This window comes from Microtus pennsylvanicus, chromosome 13, assembly GCF_037038515.1.
Source record: "Microtus pennsylvanicus isolate mMicPen1 chromosome 13, mMicPen1.hap1, whole genome shotgun sequence".
Classification (NCBI taxonomy): domain Eukaryota; kingdom Metazoa; phylum Chordata; class Mammalia; order Rodentia; family Cricetidae; genus Microtus; species Microtus pennsylvanicus.
In genome coordinates this window covers 55,397,279-55,418,310 of record NC_134591.1, presented here as the reverse complement: position 1 = coordinate 55,418,310, position 21,032 = coordinate 55,397,279, and the positions used below count along the sequence as shown (strand labels likewise).

At 41.4% G+C, this 21,032-nt stretch overlaps 1 protein-coding gene across 16 annotated transcripts in view; it reads left to right on the top strand.

Moving 5' to 3' along the window:
* Positions 1 to 21,032, top strand: part of Macf1 (microtubule actin crosslinking factor 1) — a 337,047-nt gene that overhangs the window by 184,809 nt on the left and 131,206 nt on the right. For all 16 annotated transcript variants that reach the window (XM_075946025.1, XM_075946018.1, XM_075946019.1 and 13 more), the window contains 17 exons: positions 362 to 466; positions 1,323 to 1,418; positions 2,502 to 2,627; positions 4,992 to 5,144; positions 7,223 to 7,377; positions 8,094 to 8,220; positions 10,275 to 10,458; positions 10,794 to 10,963; positions 11,205 to 11,383; positions 12,170 to 12,308; positions 12,881 to 13,074; positions 14,337 to 14,499; positions 15,984 to 16,067; positions 17,024 to 17,131; positions 17,271 to 17,369; positions 18,127 to 18,279; positions 18,540 to 18,628. In XM_075946025.1, the coding sequence (XP_075802140.1) occupies positions 362 to 466; positions 1,323 to 1,418; positions 2,502 to 2,627; positions 4,992 to 5,144; positions 7,223 to 7,377; positions 8,094 to 8,220; positions 10,275 to 10,458; positions 10,794 to 10,963; positions 11,205 to 11,383; positions 12,170 to 12,308; positions 12,881 to 13,074; positions 14,337 to 14,499; positions 15,984 to 16,067; positions 17,024 to 17,131; positions 17,271 to 17,369; positions 18,127 to 18,279; positions 18,540 to 18,628 (2,324 nt within the window). The remainder of the gene's footprint in view (positions 1 to 361; positions 467 to 1,322; positions 1,419 to 2,501; positions 2,628 to 4,991; positions 5,145 to 7,222; positions 7,378 to 8,093; positions 8,221 to 10,274; positions 10,459 to 10,793; positions 10,964 to 11,204; positions 11,384 to 12,169; positions 12,309 to 12,880; positions 13,075 to 14,336; positions 14,500 to 15,983; positions 16,068 to 17,023; positions 17,132 to 17,270; positions 17,370 to 18,126; positions 18,280 to 18,539; positions 18,629 to 21,032) is intronic.

Genomic DNA, 21,032 nt, shown 5'->3' with positions numbered 1-21,032 from the left:
AGTCAATGGTCTTTCCACTAGTGTGTCTGCTTGTATGATACCGGCTAACTAGTGTGCCCCTTTGTTAGTTTTTGGCTAACTAACAACTCTAGCCATGTTTGCTCTTCCTTCTACCTCCTGAGTTCTCACAATTTACTCAGAGCTAGCTCAGGTCTTCTGCTTTCCAAATTCCTTCCCTTCAATTCTCTCATTTTTGCCTTTTTTTTTTTCTGAAATTCCCCCAAGCGTTTCCGGTTTATACATCACATTTTGGCACCAGTCCTGTTATAGGACTCTTGAAGTCAGGAGGGAACATTGTGTTTTCTTTATTGCCTCTCTTCTTTAATAGCATTTATTCTATAAAATTAAATTCAATTTGCAGGAGTTGACAATGGAACTGGAAGGGAAACAAGATGTATTTCGTTCTCTACAAGATACAGCAGAACGCTTGTCACTTGAGAACCATCCAGCTAAACAAACAGTGGAGGTTTGTGGTCTTAGTGTGTGTTAAGGTCAACGTGTTGTTGTGAAGCTGTTGAAATCAGAAGCTTTGTCCTCCAGGGCCAGAGGAGATGTCACATCCCTTGTTTTAGATCATCTCCCTTCCTATCCCAGACTGTTCAGTAGCCCCCAAAAGCCTGCACAGTTTCAGTAGTTTGAGGAGACTATTATTAAGAATACGAAGTTAAGAGACTGTGACTCTTTATATATATATGTATGTATGTATGTATGTATGTATGTATGTATGTAAAAATGGAACTGGAAGGGAAACAAGATGTATATATACACACACACACATACATACACATCTTACTTCTCTCTTAAAAAAGATTTTTATGTTACATTATGAGAGTGTTTGTATGTCTGTGTACCACATGCATGCCTGGTACCTATAGAGGCCTGAAGATGGCATTGAATGCCCTGATTACTGGGAGCTACCGTGTGGGTGCTGGAAACCAAACCTCTATAGGACCTCTACAAGAACGCCAGTGCTCTTAACCACTGAGCTGCCTCTAGCCCCGCATCATGCTTCTTGTTGGTGTAGTGCTGTTGCCCAGAGAGCAAAACAGTAGAAGAACCAGGAGGGATTTATTTATTTATGCTATCTATTTTTCTGAATTAGTTATAACTGAGTATAGAAGAAGCTTTTTCTGGGTAACCCATTTTTAACCAAGGCAAGCTTATTTCTCCCAAGAAGCATTTTACTGGTGTCAGTTAATGTCTCTATGTCTCCCTTTTGTGTTCTTCATCAGTAGCAGAGTTGTATTTGGAAAGAGACTCACACATATCATTTGAACCTCTTAAACTCAATGCCCTCTGCACATGTGCTTGGCTGTTTACAGGCATATAGTGCTGCTGTCCAGTCACAGCTGCAGTGGATGAAGCAGCTGTGCTTATGTGTGGAACAACACGTGAAAGAGAATGCAGCTTACTTCCAGGTATGGTGGTGATGGTGGTGGTGTACTTCTGTACTTACTTACAGAGGTTAGCTTTAAAATACACCAATATAGTAAAACCGGGTGTGGTGCTACACACCTGTGATTCTAGCATTCAGGAGGTAGAGTTAGGAGATTCAGAAATTCAAGACTAGTCTTGGGCTACATGAGATCCTTCCTCAAAAAAATGGGGAGAGGTGGCTAACAAACATTCATTCATATCAGTTATCTTTTACTGTATAAGATAACTCCAAAAACTTAGTTGTTTCGACTATTAATCATGAGTGATTTCAATTTGGTCTTTGCTCAGCTAAGTGGGTTTTTTCCTCTGCAGCTTGTCTCATCTTGCCTGTCATGTGCACGGCTGCAGGTAGCTATGGCTAGTGGGCAGGGACTGTTTGATCCCAAATGGCATTATTCATGTATCTGAAAGTTGGCTAGGGGACAGCGTGTATAGACAACCCTGATGTCCAGTAGTCTTCTTTACAAAGTGACTATACTACAAGAGAGAACAGCCCACATGCACAGGCACTTTCTTCTGTTTCTGACATTTGTGTTGCATTGGTGAAAGCAATGCAGCTTCAAGAGTGGGAGACAAATTACCCCTTGAGGAGAAGATCGTAAAATATTAAGATTCTCCTTACCTCCACCTATCACAACAGCAAAAAATACACATTTTTCTTCATGTGAGGGTGGAGGAAGAAAGAAGCTATTTTCTCTCTTACATTTATCTCTTTAGTTATATAATTACATCAGTGAGGTAAACATTGTTTTACCTAGCTTCTAGGTTATTTCATGAACTAGGCCTCATACCAAGTGCTGCCACCAAACAAAAGTCAAGAAGGGTGAAGCAGGCTAGCTTCATATCAGATCTAGTGAGTGTTACTGGAAATCATCAGTAATACTTTACACTGTGCTTTTTTAAGCCCTCTGGTTTGTACTCTGGGGCCTTTTGTAATGGGCGGTCACAGGTCCAAGAGAACGTAATCAGCTTGGTTTAGCTTGGCACAGAAAGTTCCTTCTTTGTGAACCTTTCACTGTGCTGAGGCATTGAGCACAATCCAGACTTTCCCTGTGTTTCCACAGTTCTTCAGTGATGCCCGAGACCTGGAGTCATTCCTGAGAAACCTCCAAGACTCCATCAAACGAAAATATACCTGCGACCACAGCACCAGTCTGTCCCGCCTCGAGGACCTGCTCCAGGACTCCATGGTGGGTGTTGTCTTGGTGGGAATTTTTGCTTCTGAGAAACAGAGTAAATGGTGTCAGCTGCTGCCACATCTATATCCTTGAAAGCTGCAGGGCAATAAGTACGGCTCACCTCCCAGTTGTCCAGTCAGTGCTGTCATCTCTTCTGTTTTCCTCCTTTGAAGAAGTGCTGATGAGATTCCTTTGGGGAACTACGAAGTAAAGTCCTTGTAACTGTTCCCTGGGCCACCTGGTGCCCATGTTTTCTCTGCTTCATCCTTGTTTTATTGTAGACATTGGAGCCGAGACTGATGCTAAGAGATTAAGTGGCATAGATATGTTTTTACTCTTTTGAAACACACACACAGAGATCTGAACCAGTTTTTTTTTCCTTGACTGTTTTCTTTTGGTAATGAAGTTGATTTTAGTTAACTAAGGGCAGCATTAATATCTTAAGTAGAGATAATACAATATTTGTCCAATTTTTTAAATGTAATAATAACTTTTAAAGATAGTTCTTTATACAGTTTTTATTCAAAATCAATTTTAGATTTATTTGCTCCAGTAAGTTATTCCTTTAGGAGTTGCAGTTGTAAACTCAGCATCAAAATACAGAATTGTCAAGACAGGGCTCAGCAGCCTCGCAGGAGATATGCCGCAGGGGAGGAGCTAGAAGATTGCACATCTCAGGAGAAGAGTACAAATAAGAGAGACACATGTTTGTCTCTCTTGTAACTCAAAAGCATTTTTGTTTTGCTTCACTTTAGCTTTATTTATTTGACTTACTTTTTTCGAGACAGGGTTTCTCTGTAGCTTTGGAGCCCGTCCTGGAACTAGCTCTTGTAGACCAGGCTGGCCTCGAACTCACAGAGATCCACCCGCCTCTGCCTCCTGGAGTGCTGGAATTGCGCTACCACTGCCCTAACTTCCTTGTTTTGTGGATGAAAGTAGTGTGAGGATCAAACCTCCAGTCTCGTTTACAACATACAAGCTCTGTACCACTGTTATCACTGTCCTAATTTTCTTTTCATTTTTTCTCTCTTTTCCCTTCTTTCTTTTTTTATAACGGCTCCAGACACAAGTAGGCTTACATTCGGTGCTTCACTTGGGCAAATGGAATGTTAACTTGAAATGAAGACTACAAACTTAACTTTACAGTTACTGTCTTTAAAATGTCTTTCTCAGAGGTACTACAAGTGTGAAGGAGGACTGTCATCCTTGGCTCTGCTCTCCTCCCTCCCACAGAGTACCTTCCTGTCGTAGGGTAACCCCTCTGCAGTTGTTGCATCTTCTCTTCTCAATGAGGGTGGTTGCTGCTCTGTTCCCTCTTCTCCAGGTCAGGGGCATCGGGTTGGTGGCATCATCGGGGCATGGAGTCACGGCTGGGTCTGCTCCTCAGCTTCTTCACCAGGTTCCAGAGCACCTGTCCTGGCCTCTGGTTCTTTTCAGAGCTTTTCCCACGATGAACACTTGGTCTTTGGACCTAGAGATGTTTGGCTTGTGGGTTAGACATCTTTATTGCAAGGAAACTGGAATGGGAAGACCGGCTCTCAAGTGTGGAAATGTGGCTGTCTCCCCTGTATCTTCCATTCCTCTTTCTTAACTAATAAGTTAAAGTTGTATTTCTTCCAATCATGCTCCCGGGGACAGGCACAGGTAGTTTTTTTTAAGAATTTCTTTTTCTTTATCTGCATATTCTTAATTCTTTAATGATATATTTCTTAACATTATTAACTCTTTACTCTTACTGCATCCCTGTCCATCCTAAGAAAGCCCTCTTTCTGGGGACTTTCATGTCTCACCATGGGTTGGACCATTCTGGACAGTAGATAAAGGTTATCACTTACTCTCCAATGGAATTGGTAGCATTCTGCTACCAATTTTGTTGACAAGTTTATTAGCTTTTAAGGTAATTGGGTTTGCGGAGATTTTAGAATTTTGACTTTTTGCATGATACTACATTCAAGCCAATCAAATTTATGCGAATACAGCACGGCAAGATAAATCCAAAATCATTTGTCATGATGCTTTCACCAACAACATTTGTTCTGAGCTGTATTTGAGAAAATCCTTCATTAGTTCCATTGCTGTGCTCGGCAACTAGGCATTTGTTTTATTTATTTCTTGCATGTGGCTTCATTGGTCATTGTTTAGAAGTACAAGGAGAAAGCTGCAAATTTAGAGTACAAAAGCATCTGAAAGAAGACAGACATTCTCTCCTTTTTCCCTTTATCCTTGTCTATACCATTATCTAAGATAGCTCCACTAAGGATCCCTACTTAACTGAGAAATGACATTCTCTTAGGGAGTGGAGCATTGCATTTTCATTATCGACTTAGTGACTCAGAATACCAACATTAATGTCTTTTTGTTTTTCTTGTTTTATAGGATGAAAAGGAGCAGCTTATACAGTCCAAGAGTTCCGTTGCCAGTCTTGTTGGGAGATCAAAAACCATTGTCCAGCTAAAACCGCGCAGTCCAGACCATCTGCTAAAGAGCACTATATCTGTGAAGGCCATTTGTGACTACCGGCAGATTGAGGTGAGAGAGCAGCAGGCACCTGGCCTCCAAAGAGAAGGGGGTGAGAAGGGAAGCCTTCAATTAGTGTTACATTAGCAGAAAAAAGGAAAAAACGAAGTCTATAAACCGGGTACTTATGGAGGCCAGAGGATATGGAGTTTAAGACCAGTTGGGTCTGTTTGAGACCCTGTCTTTATAAAAAAGAGAGACCAAAAAGATTTAAAAGCAAGAGAAGAGGATTTTAAAACGGAAATTTAAGTGTAATCTTTTATCAACATAAACAACAAACCCTCTAGTCTATAATCCTGACGTGCTCCTTTCCTTACTGATTGGCGTCATCATCCATTCACTGTGTAAGTGTTGATGGAGAAGGACTTTGTTACACTTTGGGGATACATTTAGCTCCCTTGTCCTGGTTGTTCCTACAGCTCACAGGGTCACCAAGTCAATGCTAACTTGTAAATCATCTCTTGGGGCTGCTGTTACTATGCCTAAATCAGATTGTATGTTTCTTGTATTTGGATTGTTATACTAGCCTTCTCATTTGGTTCATTCTTTATCTAGCACATTCTTCTTAAGGAAGCTACACTCCTGTGTTGGTCCTACAGCATGTCATTGTTGTTCTTAGGGAGAGAGGCCTTAACTCCTTAATGTGGCTTCGAGGTTCTAAATAATATATCTTTAGCTCTAGCCAAGACTGGGTCATCCTTTGTACCACTTCCTGGTACTGCATTTGTCACAGAAAACCGTGGTACTAAAAGTTTTGAATGTAGACCATGTTTGTTTGCTGACCACTGTGCTAACCACTTTGCTACTTTTATCCTCTGTGTTGTAGCTGATACAGCACATCCCCTGACACAGAGCAGACATGAATAACAATCTGTTGCACATGAATGTGAGTGAAATGAGTCTGATATACCCCTATAAGCCTGGCACTAGAGAGGCTGAGGCAGAGGGTCACTCCAAATTCAAGTTTGCCTTGACTACATAGTGTAAAAAACACAAGTTAAAATAGTTGTCTCAACATTTTTTTCTAAAGCAGATTGTGTTTATTATTTGTCTCTCAAGAGAAAGAATTGATGACTCAAAATGATCAAACCTTTTTAGGAGCCTGGTAGGAAGAGGAGGAAGAGAGGGGAGGCATGTCCCAGAAGCAGAGCTGTGATGCATATCTCAGTGACTCTTACTCCGTAGATGTTGGTCCAGAGATAGCTCTTGACTGTCTTAAGGTCTCCTTGTAACTCACATGCTGGTTATTCCCCATGACAGGCAATTGATTAATACCTCTTTCCTTGACTTACTATGGTTTTACATATTCTAGGGACCCTCACTAAGTGGTAGCAAATCAATCCTTACTTTTCCTTTCTTAAAGAAAGTAAATAGATTTATTGAATATACTTGCAAGGGATAGTGGACAAAAATACTACCTTAATAACACAACTTATTTTTTTTGCCTGTACATGCATGTATGGTGTGTATGCATGCATGTATATGTGTTTACATGGCAGGATATGTGTACACCAGGGTGCTCTTGCATGTAGAGGACAGAGGTAGTTCCTCCATCACTCTCCAGACTAAATCTACTGAGGTGGGGATTCTTGGCAGTTGGAGCTTACTGATTGGACTAGTCTAGCTAGGCAGTTTGTCCTGGGATATCCTCCTCTGCCTCCTAACCCATGGGATTATGGTGGTCTGCCTTGCCTGCCTGACTTCCATGTGATACTAGGAATCTGAACTTTCATTCTCATACTTGCACAAAAAAATTCTTTATGCACTGAGCCTAAGGAAAGCATTTATTTTATGCTCGTGTATATGTTTGTGTAAATGGCAGAGGACACAGGAGTTCCATGGTGCACATATGTTCCAGTGTGAGTGTATAAGCCAGACAGCAATCTTTGTGAGCTGGTTTTTACCATGTGGATTCCAGGAATTGAACTCAGGTCGTCAGGCCTGGCAGCAAGAACCTTTACTGACTAAGTGATGCTATGGCCCTGCAGATGTTTTTCTTAAGGAGACTTTTTTCTTAGATATTTCATAGCCTTGAGATCAGGCCTGTTGTTAGATTTTCTATTAGCAATAATTTGACTTCGTCTTTTCAGATCACTATTTGCAAAAATGATGAATGTGTGTTGGAAGATAATTCTCAGAGGACCAAATGGAAAGTGATCAGCCCTACGGGGAACGAGGCAATGGTGCCATCAGTCTGCTTCATCATTCCCCCACCCAATAAGGATGCCATTGAGATGGCCAGCAGGTAACTATGGCAGTGTGCTACTCAGTACAGACCTCCCATTAGAGGTTTCAAGTGCCCCACTACCAGCCAGGTGTTTTTCTTGATGGATGGTTGTGAGCCACCATGTGGGTGCTGGGAACTGAACTCAGGACCTCCGGAGGAGCAGTCAGTGCTCTTAGCCTCTGAGTCATCCTTCCAGCCCCCTTTATTTTTATTTTTTATGTAACTGAGATCCTGATGCCTAGTTTTCCTTTCTAATTTTTGTTTTTCAAGATAGGACTTCTTTGCCTAGCTCTCCAGACCAGGCTGGCCTCGAACGCACAGAAATCTACCTTTCTCTGCCGCTGGAAAATTTTATTCTGTAGTTTCCTTGTTTCCCAAGTGAACTTCAGTAGCTTTTGTAATTATTTCAGCATGTTTTGACTGCATGGAGAACAGTAAAGTACTTGTAAGAAGTGGTGCAGTTTTCCAACAGCTCCAAAGGGGCTATTTTATCTATACTCTTTTATTCATGCTTTCCCTGTTATTTCTTCTCTCTGGCTTCTGGCAGTCTTTTTACATGCTGGTAACATTTATGCTACTGAAGGTATGTTCTGACAGAATACCGTAGACAGTCCAAATGAATGTCTTACTGAATTCCAAAGCTGCCTATATTGTTAGAACTTGCTACCTTTTCCTCTTAGCACCCAAGCTCTACCTTACAGTCAGACCTCTAACATGCAGCCTGTTATTTCTAGGGTAGAGCAATCTTACCAGAAGGTGATGGCCCTTTGGCACCAGCTACATGTTAACACCAAAAGCCTTATCTCCTGGAACTATCTGCGGAAGGACCTTGACCTCGTACAGACCTGGGACACAGAAAAGGTAATTGTGAAGCTGTTACCTCTGACTGATACCTGCAGAGTAAGCTTTATCAGAAGGAGTTCTTTCATTACTGACACCAGTTTTTCATTACTGTACCCAGATTAATGAAGGAAAGTGGAGTCCAGGATATATTTCAGTATTAGGGACCTGAGAGCCTTATTAACAACTAAAAGTGTCAATTAGAATGGTTCAAGAAATGGCAAAATTAAGAGAGAATGCAGTCTTCTCACTATGTAGAACAAGCACCATCTCTGTGTGAGCAGGTGGAATGTGGAGTGTGCACACTAGTGTACTGTGTGAGCAGGTGGAGTGTGGAGTGTGCACACTAGTGTACTGTGTGAGCAGATGGAGTGTGCACACTAGTGTACTGTGTGAGCAGGTGGAGTGTGGAGTGTGCACACTAGTGTACTGTGTGAGCAGGTAGAGTGTGGAGTGTGCACACTAGTGTACCGTGTGAGCAGGTGGAGTGTGGAGTGTGCACACTAGTGTACTGTGTGAGCAGATGGAGTGTGCACACTAGTGTACTGTGTGAGCAGATGGAGTGTGCACACTAGTGTACTGTGTGAGCAGATGGAGTGTGCACACTAGTGTACTGTGTGAGCAGATGGAGTGTGCACACTAGTGTACTGTGTGAGCAGATGGAGTGTGCACACTAGTGTACTGTGTGAGCAGATGGAGTGTGCACACTAGTGTACTGTGTGAGCAGATGGAGTGTGCACACTAGTGTACTGTGTGAGCAGATGGAGTGTGCACACTAGTGTACTGTGTGAGCAGATGGAGTGTGCACACTAGTGTACTGTGTGAGCAGATGGAGTGTGCACACTAGTGTACCGTGTGAGCAGGTAGAGTGTGAAGTGTGCACACTAGTGTGTTGTGCAAGCAGGTAGAGTGTGGAGTGTGTGCACACTAGTGTGCTTTTATTGACTCATATCCAGGGTGGAACTAATGGCATAACTTGTGAGTCTAGCCCCTGGAGCTGAGACGTGATTATGAGTTCAAGGCCAACATACATTGCATAGTAAGACTGTGAATGTGGGTAGAACAATGGACGTTATCCAGTGGCACACAAGGGGTATCTGGTGGGGGAGTGCTACTGTTTACTCTGAATGTCGATTATAACGACGGGTTTGGTTAGTGAAAATCAACATGTTCGGGCTGGAGAGATGGCTCAGAGGTTAAGAGCATTGCCTGCTCTTCCAAAGGTCCTGAGTTCAATTCCCAGCAACCACATGGTGGCTCACAACCATCTGTAATGGGGTCTGGTGCCCTCTTCTAGCCTGCAGGCAGACACACAGACAGAATATTGTATACATAATAAATAAATAAATAAATAAATAAATATTAAAAAGAATTTAAAAAAAGAAAATCAACATGTTCACAACAATTACACGTATTTATTTATTTGTTTGTTTATTTTGGAGGCAGGGTCTCACTCTGTACCCTGGCTGGCCTGGAACTATGTAGACCAGGCTGACCTTGAAATCACACAGATTTTCCTGCCTTTGTCTTCTCAGTACTTGGAATTAAAAAAAAAAAGCATTTGCCATTGTGTCCAGCCGATTTGTACACTTTTGTATATATGACAGAATCAACACAAAAGGAAGGAGAGGGGCTGGAGATATGACTTAGTGGTTAAGAACACTGACTTTTGCCAGGCGGTGGAGGCACATGCCTTTAATCCCAGCACTTGGGAGGCAGAGGCAGGTGGATCTCTGTGCATTTGAGGCCAGCCTGGTCTACAAGAGCTAGCTCCAGGACAGGCTCCAAAGCTACAGAGAAACCCTGTCTTGAAAAACCGAAGGAAAAAAAAAAGAACACCGACCTTTTCCCCAGAGGACCCAGGGTCAACTCCCAGCATCCACATGGCAGTTCACTACTATCTGTAATTTGAGTTCTAGGGGATCTGACACCCTCACACAGACATGTGTGCAGGCAAAACACTAGTGCACATAAAAAATAAAAATATATTTCTAAAAAGGGAAGGGGAGTAAAAATAGTATTTTTTCTATTCTTTTGAAATTTATTTATTTATTTTAGTTTAATTTTTTTTAAAGCTTCGTTCCTTAGCCCCAGGAGAGTGCCACCAGGTTATGAAGAACCTCCAGGCCCACTATGAAGACTTTCTACAGGACAGTCATGACTCTTCTGTCTTCTCTGTAGCTGATCGCTTGCGAATGGAAGAGGAAGTGGAAGTTTGTAAAGCCCACTTCCAGCACCTGATGAAATCAATGGAGAATGGTGTGTGCAAGAGGCAGAGGGAGGGAGAGCAGTGGGAGGAGCGCCCTGAAGGCTGCTGACGACCCTTCTCACACAGAAAACCTTAGACATGAGTTCTTTAGTCCTGCTGTGGAAGTTGATACTCTTTGGTTGTTAATGATAACCAGCCTGTCACATTTCCTAGTGTATGTAAAATGTTCAGACTCCTAATGTCAGTGTGTAATGCAGGGACTTGGATCAGGCAGATCTCCAGAATAAGACCTTGCTTTCATCAATGGGACTTCTGATCTGCTGGAGCCAGTGGTGCTCTGTTGTCCTCAGGTGGAGCTAAGTGATCTGTGCTTGTGTGTTCACAGAGGACAAAGAAGAGTCTGTAGCCAAAGTGTACATCTCAGAGCTGAAGAATATCCGGCTACGCCTGGAGGAGTGTGAACAGAGACTCCTCAAACAAATTCAGTCTCCGGCCAGCTCTAAGACTGACAGAGATGCCAGGCAGGACATTGCATTAAGGATTGCAGAGCAGGAGGTAAGATACAGGAAGAAGAGGAAATCCTTTTAGAATGAATTAGGAAGCAATCATGTAAGGATTCTAAGAAATGAGGAATTCAGCCTACAACGGTGTCATTTACTGTGGAAAATGAGGATTTATACTACAAATATATTACTGAACTGATTCGTTTCCAGTATTTTTCCACTGAAAATAAGAACTACTCTCTAACATTGTTGTTCGTATCCGTCTCCATTGTTGTACATTTTGTTCCCGATAGCACACTCAAGAGGATTTGCAGCGTCTGAGATCTGACTTGGATGCTGTTTCCATGAAATGCAACATCTTTCTTCAGCAGTCTCCTTCAGGCTCAAGTGCCACCACTCTGCGCTCAGAGCTGAACCTAATGGTAGAAAAGATGGACCACATCTATGGTCTGTCTACTGTCTATCTGAATAAGTGAGTACCATATCTATGGTCTGTGTCTGTCTGTGCTCTGCCTATTGTCAGTCTGAGTAAGCTGAAGTCTTGGATTCAAAGGGCAGGTATTTTTTTATTGAGCTCATTCCATGAATCATCTAGGAAGACTACAGATCTTGAAGAGAAACTTTGGCTTCAGTTCCTAAGTGACATGGAGTGGGTTTATTGGACTGTAATAACAAATGTCACTGTTATGGGTGATGAATAAATTTGCATTGTTAGGTCATTTCTTACCTCATTTCTATTTGATTAGATACCTTTGAAAATAACAGTTAAATATAGTAAGAAAAATGGAAAGAGACAAAGAATTATTAAAACCACACATTAGTGTTCTTTTGCTATTCATCCATCTCTACCTGTCACTTTGAGGAATGACAGACCTTAGGTCCTCATTCCTTCTTGCCACCAAAGGTGGCATGTCCCAGTACCACTTAGAATTTCACTCTGAGCTAGCTTAAGCTAACAATATTTATGTATCAGACTTTCTCATTTTTACAAAAGCCTATTATCATTTAATGTGATAAAATTGGTTTTGACAATTGTATTTTGTGATCCTAGGTAATACACATTTTAAGACTCAAGTGCTGAGCTGGGCATGGTGGTACATGCTGTGGCCCAACCCTTTGTAGACAGAGGCAGGTGGATCTCTGAGTTCAAGACCAGCCTGGTCTACTGTGTAAGCCCCCAGTACAGCCAGGGCTACACAGAAAAACCCTGTCTCAGAAGGAAAAAAATTAAATTAAAGAATTGATTTTATCCCCCCAGATTAAAGACTATTGATGTGATAGTACGTAGCATACAAGATGCTGAGCTGTTGGTCAAAGGTTATGAGATCAAGCTGAGTCAAGAAGAAGCCGTGCCAGCAGACCTCTCAGCTCTGGAGTCCCATCGGGCCACACTGCAGGTTGGCTGCTCTAGTTTCCTAATAGGTTGATTTACCACTGCTCTGGGGTTACAGAGGATTCAGGGGGATGACTTGACACTGATCCGTGTTTGCACTTGAATTTGGCCTAGAATTGTTTTAATATATTTTAATAATATGTAGCCAAAGGGAAAGAGAAAAGGCTAAAAGGGATGAGACAAAAACCCTTTTCTCCTGTAAAATTATGGTTTATTAAATATAACCAATAATTGTATCAAAATAGCTTTGTAAGGCATTTTGCTGTGGCTTCATTGCAACTCTCACAAGTTGCTGAAAGAAGTGAATAGGAGAGGGATGTTTGTCTCTTGATGGCTGAAAACACCAAGATCTAAGCCAGCCACAAGCCTTTGCTTAGTTTCATAGCTTATATGTAGTAAGGTCAGATTTCATACATAAAGAACTATCTGCACATTTTCCCATGTGGTGTTCTGGGCCTGGTTTCTGGGTCATTGATAACACTGTAGACTCCGCTGCAGACATTGTCCTTTTGCTTGTCTTAGCCTGAGTCTTTTTTAGGAAGAAAAATATTTGACCTGTTTCTTATGTTTCTGTAGCATTGGCTTAATGACGTGAAGGACAAGAATTCAGTGTTCTCAGTCCTGGATGGGGAAATCACTAAGGCAAAGGAAGTGGCAGAACAGCTTCGTCACCTAACGCCAGAGCAAAACTTGGATTTGGAACGTTATCAGGAGAAGGGTTCTCAGCTTCAGGAGCGCTGGCACCGAGTCCTTGCCCAGCTGGAAACCCGGTGAGGGGTGCCTACCTTTCCTCCTCTTAGGGTTCAGGGAGTAAGGCTTAAACAGAAACAGTTACCAACTATTTTAGCATTCATGTCTAGAAGTAGGAATTGATACGGGGTGCAGAATTTTAAAACAGCATGAATTCTGGACAAGATAAGCCCCAGAAAATTGGAACCCTCTATTGTAAGGCAGACTAAGGCCCTAACACATGTGCTCTACCACTAGACTGCATTCCCAGCCCACTGCTTCTTTTTGAGAGCTTTTTTCTTGGAGGGAAGCAAAGCTTTGGGAGGGATTATCCACCTAGCCAGTCAGATCAGTTCAGTCAACTCTGACAGTCAGTAGGCCCCAATTGCCCTCACATCCCCAAGTTTGGGGCAGCTGTGATTCTTCTGTCTGGTGCCTGGGAGTAAACCACGTGCTAGGCAAGCCTTGTACCACTTAGTCACGTCTATAATGCCATGTGTTTTTATACTACAGATTTGAATAGTGTTATGGTGACCATTCCTTGAGGAGAGAACCAAGGTTTTGGTGCTTGTTTTAATTAAGTGTGAATTTAAATTTGATCCATTTTCAGAGCGAGGCTTTATAGAATTCAGTGCTTCTATCACCCTGTTGATTTAGTGGGTCTGCTTTACTTTTGTCATCTGAGGTCTTGTTTCTGATGTAAGGTATGACTGGTAAAGACAGAAAATTGGCTTTCCTGGGTCTAAGAGTAGGAGCATGTGCAGGGACTCATACAAGTCTGCTGTTGTCTCTGCTGAAATTGCACCCTCATGATACTAAAGGGTATTTAAAGATTCTAATTCCTGTCTTTCCTCACTTTCTGCTACAAGAAATTACAGTGATTTAGCCAGGTGTGGTGGCACACACCTTTAATTCCAGCACTTGGAAGGCAGAGGCAGGACAACCAGGGCTGTTACTCAGAGAAACCCTATATCAGGGGATAAAAAAAAAACCCAAAGGGGAAAAAGAAAGAAATTACAGTGATTTACAAATCATGGTTCATTTAATCTGTAAAATGAAAAAAAAAATTGATAGGAATTATCATGAGATGCTTGGGCTCTGTAGGATTTTTGTGAAGATTTTATGAAAACAACCCATTTCTATTCATTTTAGGGCCCTGGCTACACACATAGGTATCACTCAGCCTTGCAGCACTATTCCCATAAGTAAAACTGCATCCTCCAAAAAGGAAACTGGCTCACTCAATGTGCTCTATTTATATCAACATTGGGGTGTCTAACAGTGCTCCCCTTTGTCCCTCTAGGCAATCTGAGGTGGAAAGTATCCAGGAAATTCTGAGAGATTACCGAGCCTGCCACGGAACTCTTATCAAGTGGATTGAGGAAACCACTGCCCAGCAGGAGCTGATGAAGCCAGGCCAGGCAGAAGATAGCCGAGTGCTGTCAGAGCAGCTCAGTCAGCAGACGGTGAGTGTGGAGTTAGCTCATCCTAAAAATGATAATACAGCAGCAATCAAACCTTCCTCCAGCAAGACATCTAAGCCTCCTCTTAGAGTTCAAAGGATAGTCTTAATGTACTGTTTTGTTTGTTTGTTTTTGTTTTTTGAGACTGGGTTTCCCTATAGATTTGGAGACTGTTCTAGAAGTTGCTCTGTAGACCAGGCTGGCTTCGAACTCACAGAGATCCGCCTGCTGCCTCCCTGCTTATTTTTATAAAATAACTCTTGCCAGGTGGAGTGGCAGACACCTATGTTCTCAGGAGGCAGAGGTAGGCGGATCTCTGAGTTCAAGGCCAGCCTGATCTACAGACTGAGTTCCAGGACAGTCAGAGCTGTTACACACAGAAACCCTGTCTCTAAAAAAAACAAAACAAACAAAAAAGATACTGTTAACATTTAGGCCAGAGAGACCCATTAGGTCTTTCAATACTGAGTTTCTATGGTCATATATTGAAATTATTAAATATCTCCATTTTGCTTCTTATATTACATTTTATTTTGCTAGAACCAGATCATGGGATTTGGAAGAAAATTGCTTCATTTAGAGAATTTTTCTTGTTGTTGGTGGCGGTATTTTGTTTTGCTTCATACTGTGTTATCAAGTATATGAGGTATGGAGTTTAATTGATTACCGTCATGGATTACGTACCTTCTAGCTATAAAACTTTGAAGAAATTAATTATCTTTCAGTATTCTACTTTTATTAATCCTTCCAATTGAAAATAAGACCAGTACCACAGTTTAAAGCCTAATTTGAAGCAGGCTTTAATTAAATACTGGCAAGTTGATGGGCTCTGGCCAGGTCCTAGGAAATGGCCCAGAATCACAGTTTGCAGTGGCTTAAGAAGGAAAACCCATAATTTATTGCATTTCTCATCTGGTCCAGTCAGGGGCAAGCATACATCCTGACGTATTTCCTGCCTGTAAACCTTCCCTTCCCTCCACATGTGACCAAGCACAGCCAGTGCAGATGGGTTAAACAAACTTGTTTGGGGGAATGAAAGCACATGGCTTATTATTTTCCATAGTAAACAACAGCCTCCAGCTTTTCAGGGACTGTCTGTCCTTGGGTAAGGGGCTTGCAGATCAGAGGCATTTTTGTTTCATGGATCTCTAAGGCGTAGTAATTAAAACTTAAATGTAACTTTGGCTCTTACAACTCATTCTTAAAATATATATTTTATTATTCCTTTTGCCTGACTGATGAAGTTAATGCAAGGATTACCTGAAATTGTACATGTAAAATATTAAAGGGATGTAGACCAGTAGCATCAATATCCCCTGAACCATGTTAATAATCAAGGTTCCTGGGCCCAACTCAAGATCTCGGCCTAGCCCTTCAATCTGATTGTGATGCTTCTTAGGCTTGAGAGTCACCACCATAGACTATAGTAAGTGTTCACTGCTTAGTGATGATATCTCAATGGTAATGTTGTAATATTTTGGTTCTAGGAACTGTTTGCAGAAATTGAGAGAAATCAGACAAAACTGGACCAATGTCAAAAATTTTCCCAGCAGTACTCCACTATTGTGAAGGTAACTGTACCACATCCCAGAAGGAATAAATGATCTCCATCTTGGGAAGATTTCACCGTCCCTGTAGGTCCTTCTCTGAAGAGATTGTGCAGGGCTCTTCTAGAGGCCACCCCATCCCTGGGAGTTGTCTCCCCGCCAGCAGTGTCAGCATCACTGAGAGACTGGTTGAAGTGCTCTCCTATCTATTGGATCTGATCCCATAGTTTCTACACATGTTGATGTTTGACAAAGTAGGGTCTACATCCTTGAAAGATTTTAGTCAGAGGAACAAGTGATCATATTTGTTTTTTGGAAAAGATAGCAGTAGCAGATGAGAGTAAAAGTAGGGAAGATAAGTAAGAGACTGCTTAAATGAAGAAAGCTTAGAAGGGGGTGGAAAAATGCTGCAGGTTGCAGAGGAAGCACAGTATATGTAGTAAAATGAGAAAAGCATTTTTAAAGGCTTTGGAAACAGTTTCTAATCTGTGCTGGATTAATTAAGGAAATCCACTTCCCGTGTTTGAACTTCAGTTCCCTTAAGAGTAAGTTGAAAGAATTGGGTATCAGATCACAAGTTGGAAATTCAGGATTCAGCAAGGTATGTATGACCCACAGGCTGAATCTATGCCATACACTCTTGGAGTATTAGAAGTTCAAGGTCCAATATTTTTGCTTCACAGATGGTTTGAGACCGCCCTAGGCTACATGAGACCCTGGATAATAAATAAAGTGATAAGAATTTGAACTTTGAGTGCACATAAATTATATTGCAACAGTGATTTTCTTACTATAAATAGCTACATTCATTTATAGAGACAGAATTAGTATTTCTGACAGGCAGAGTGGCCCAATATTTGCCAAACTATAGTCTGAACAAATACTAAATGTAGTCTAGCAACAAAGTACTGTGGTTTTGTTATGTAATGTGTCAGCTGTGAAGTTCTATGCAAAGGTAGTCAAGTTTCTCCTTCTCCTAGGACTATGAGTTGCAGCTGATGACATACAAGGCCTTTGTGGAATCGCAGCAGAAATCCCCTGGCAAGCGCCGCCGCATGATCTCCTCTTCAGATGCCATCACACAGGAGGTGAGCAGGAAGGGAGGGATGCCACCATCTTCCCTTAACAAAGATCTCATTTGTGTCACCTTTCTGTTGCCCTCCTTTTCTCCAGCTATTGAATTTTACTTTTCCGGCAGATAACTTACCTAAATTGTTCTTTATATAGTTCATGGACTTGAGGACCCGATACACAGCTTTGGTGACATTAACAACTCAGCATGTGAAATACATCAGCGATGCTCTCCGGCGGTTGGAGGAGGAGGAGGTAAGGATAGTTGGGTGCTAATTCTTCTTGAAATCATGATAAAAAATGCTATGTCTCACCAGACATGCTGGCCCATGCCTTTAATCCCAGCAGAGGCCTTGGAGGCAGATGGATCTCAGAGTTTGAGGCCAGCCTGGTCTATAGAGTGAGTTTCCGAACAGCTAGCGCTGTACACAGAAACCCTGTCTTGATAAACCAACAACAAAAACAACTGAGCCTCAGGCAGAGAGTGTGGCTCATTAGTAGAGCTTATAGCTACCATGTGCCAAGTCTTAAAGTTGATCCTCGCACTACATACTAGAATTCCTATGTCTCATCTTTTAAAAGGTAAAGTTCATGCAGTTGTCCTTATTTCCAGTGATCATGTTCTAGAAAGTTTGGTTGTTGGTTAATACTAAACCAGTGCTCTTATGGGAAATAGTTGCTTTCTATAAGCCTTGGATTACATATACAGCCTTGTTTTGTGTGCATTTTTGTTTAAAGGTACTTTATTTAATGTGTATTATTGGTTCATGGAAACACTATCACTTTTTTCTGCAAAATGTTTATATCAAAGATAGATTTATCTCTAAGACATGTCATCGCCCTCCTAGGCTTAGGAATATTAAACACTTCAATACTAGCCTAGACCTAAATTAGGAAAGTTAGCAAGAGTCTGTATGTAAAGAACAATGTATTTCCTGTCTGGCTTTGGAAACATGAAGTCATGCAGCACTACGAGACTGACAACAGTACCAACTTTCTATTTCTGCTGTAGAAAGTGGTAGAAGAGGAAAAACAGGAACATGTGGAGAAGGTTAAAGAACTCTTGGGTTGGGTATCTACCCTGGCAAGAAATACACAAGGAACGGCTACCTCATCCCACACCAGTGCGTCCACAGACATTGAAAAGGCCATTTTGGAGCAGCAGGTTAGTGGACTCATTCGTTGGAACAACAATTCTCATAGCTGTTTTATTCTAAAGTATTACTTTAGAAAAGGCTAACTTCTAAGACTTATAACAACTTCAGCTGTCTTATTTGTTTACTTGACAGTTTAAAACATCTGTAGCTCATTTGTAATGTTTGACCTAGGTTGTATTTTCTCCTTTGGTTTTAAAAATTTATTTGAAATCATGTTTGACTTGTTTAAATCTTGTTTGAAAAGTTTCTTTTTATTTCCTACTACTAGGTTCTGAAAGAAGAACTGACAACCAAGAAAGAACAAGTTTCTGAGGCCATTAAAACATCACAGATCTTCTTGGCTAAGCATGGTCATAAGTGAGTGTAACCTTTTCACCTGGCTGAATCTTAGGTTTGGGATGAGAAGTTTGAGTAGAGAATTCTTGGCAACAAGAGCCAATTGTCGAGCGCCTTTTAGTTTGTACTGAGGAATTTTTTGTTTTGGTTTTTAATTCTTGTCAGATATGAGGATTAATTTTAAGCATGATTGACATGGGGGTGCAGGACAGAAGACAAGAAGCAAATTAAGAGGCGGTCCTGATAATGAGTACAAGAAATGTGGTAGGTTACAGAGGTGACAAAGATTCAAGAGCTATTCAGGGGCCAGCAAGATGGGTCAGCACATAAAGTTGCTACCAAGCCTGACAACCTGAATGTAATACCCAGGACCCACAGGGCAGAAGTAGAAAACTGACTCCCCAGATTACCTGCTGACTTCCATATGTGTACATGTGTGCTTGTGCACATACACATATGCTAAATAAATATATGAAATTTAAAAAATATTAAGAATGAGTCTTTGGGAAAATCATTAAATAAACTACTAGACTTGCTGGGCATGGTGGTATATGCCTTTAATCCCAGCATAGACAAATGGATCTCTGAATTCAAGGCCAGCTTGCTTGATCTATATATATATATATAGTGAGCACTAGACCAGCCAAGACTATATAGTGAGACCTTGTCTCAAAACAAACAAAAAACTTGGTAGGCTTCTAGCATAGGCTATTGATCATATAATATCAGCCACAAAGATAAGAAACAGAAAAAGGAGTGAATTGCAGAATAATGCAGCTTAGACATTGTTGAACATGAGAGCCTCTAGGATGTCAGAGTAGAAACACCTAATATTTAGTAAGATTTGTGGACTACCTTATGTAGACTCACTAAAGATTCCCTGTGGCCAGGGAATAGCAAGTTTGGAATTAATGACTGAAGTCTTAAAAAGACAAAAATTTTAAGTCATGGGGACTGGAGGGATAGCTCAGCGGTTAAGAGCATTGCCCGCTCTTTCAAAGGTCATGAGTTCAATTCCAAGCAACCATGTGGTGGCCCACAACCGTCTGCAATGAGGTCTGGTGCCCTCTTCTGGCTAAACTGTATAAATAATAAATAAATAAATATTTTTTAAAAGATTTTAAGTCATTAATATAGTAGAAATCATAAAGGTAAATTAACCTAAAAGACTTTCAGGTCTTCGCAGTTTGTAAAGGGAACTTCAGAGAAGGAATAGAAAAATGATGGTGAGTAATACCTCAGAACCCAAGAAGGTTCCAAAGAGGATGGGGGTTCAAAAGTCAAGCTGGAACTTTTTGATGAAAAGTTGATGGGTGAGTTCAGAATCAGCACGATGAACAGGAAATAAACGAGAGATGAGGGGCTGTGATACTGAAACTCAGCTCCTTTCCTAAAGCATGGTCACTGGAGACGAAAGCTCTGAACACAAGCAACAAGGAACGGGATAAACCCTTACAAGCCTGTGACTTCTGTGTCTAGACTGCCTTAAGTCCAGCAGAGAAGAGCTAGTAGGAGGGAGGTGAGAGAGGCTGGAAAGTACAACCTTAGTCAGGAGATGTAGGCTCAGGAAAGGTGTGCACAAAGGTGATCTTTGTCAAGAGTGGAGTCCAAAAGTAAGAGAAGTAATTTCTAGTGGTCCATATGTATTTTCTTTTTTAATTAGGCAAAGGGGTTTATTGAAGATTAGGGTGGTGCTCAGGCAGAGCAACAAGGGATTAACTCTGGCCTTTCACCTGGATTTTCTGAGGGAAATACTCAGATCCAGTTAAAACTGCAAACCAGGAAGATGTCCACATGGCTGTGGGATCCCTTTCCTCACGGGATGTATTTGCAGCAGTGGATCTCAGAGATCCAGTTATGAATGGACAGGCAATACTAAGAAAATCCACTGTAGGGTTTGGATGCCAAAGAAAAACTGAAGATATAGAGAAGATGCTAGAGAAAGAACGATTGGAAGAGCCACAGAGGCTTGGGGAATCTCATTGAATCTGTAGGGAATTCTAACATAAATCAACATGGTTCATTCTCAGAATTAATATGGAGGGGAGACTTTTAGTATTCACCAGATTCAAGTTGTGAACCTCTAGGAAGACAGGAAAAGAATGGACTTGATGACAAACACACGGTGGCTTTAGTTACATATGTAGTATCATGTTTCCTGGAAAATGTTCTAAAACAAATGCCGTTGAATAATAAAATGAGTTAAGTGAGCTATTGAATGGTGCTAATCCCATCATGGGGAACTAAACCAGAAGGGTCACCAGCTCAGCCCCCACTTCTTGGGCTACATAGAGACCTTGTCTCTTAAAATCAAAACTCAAAGCAAACAAACAAAAATGACTAAGACTAGGGTGGAGAGACCAGGGAAAAGAAATGTGCTCAGAAGATACATCAGTGTACTAGTGGGGACTGGAGAGATGGCTCA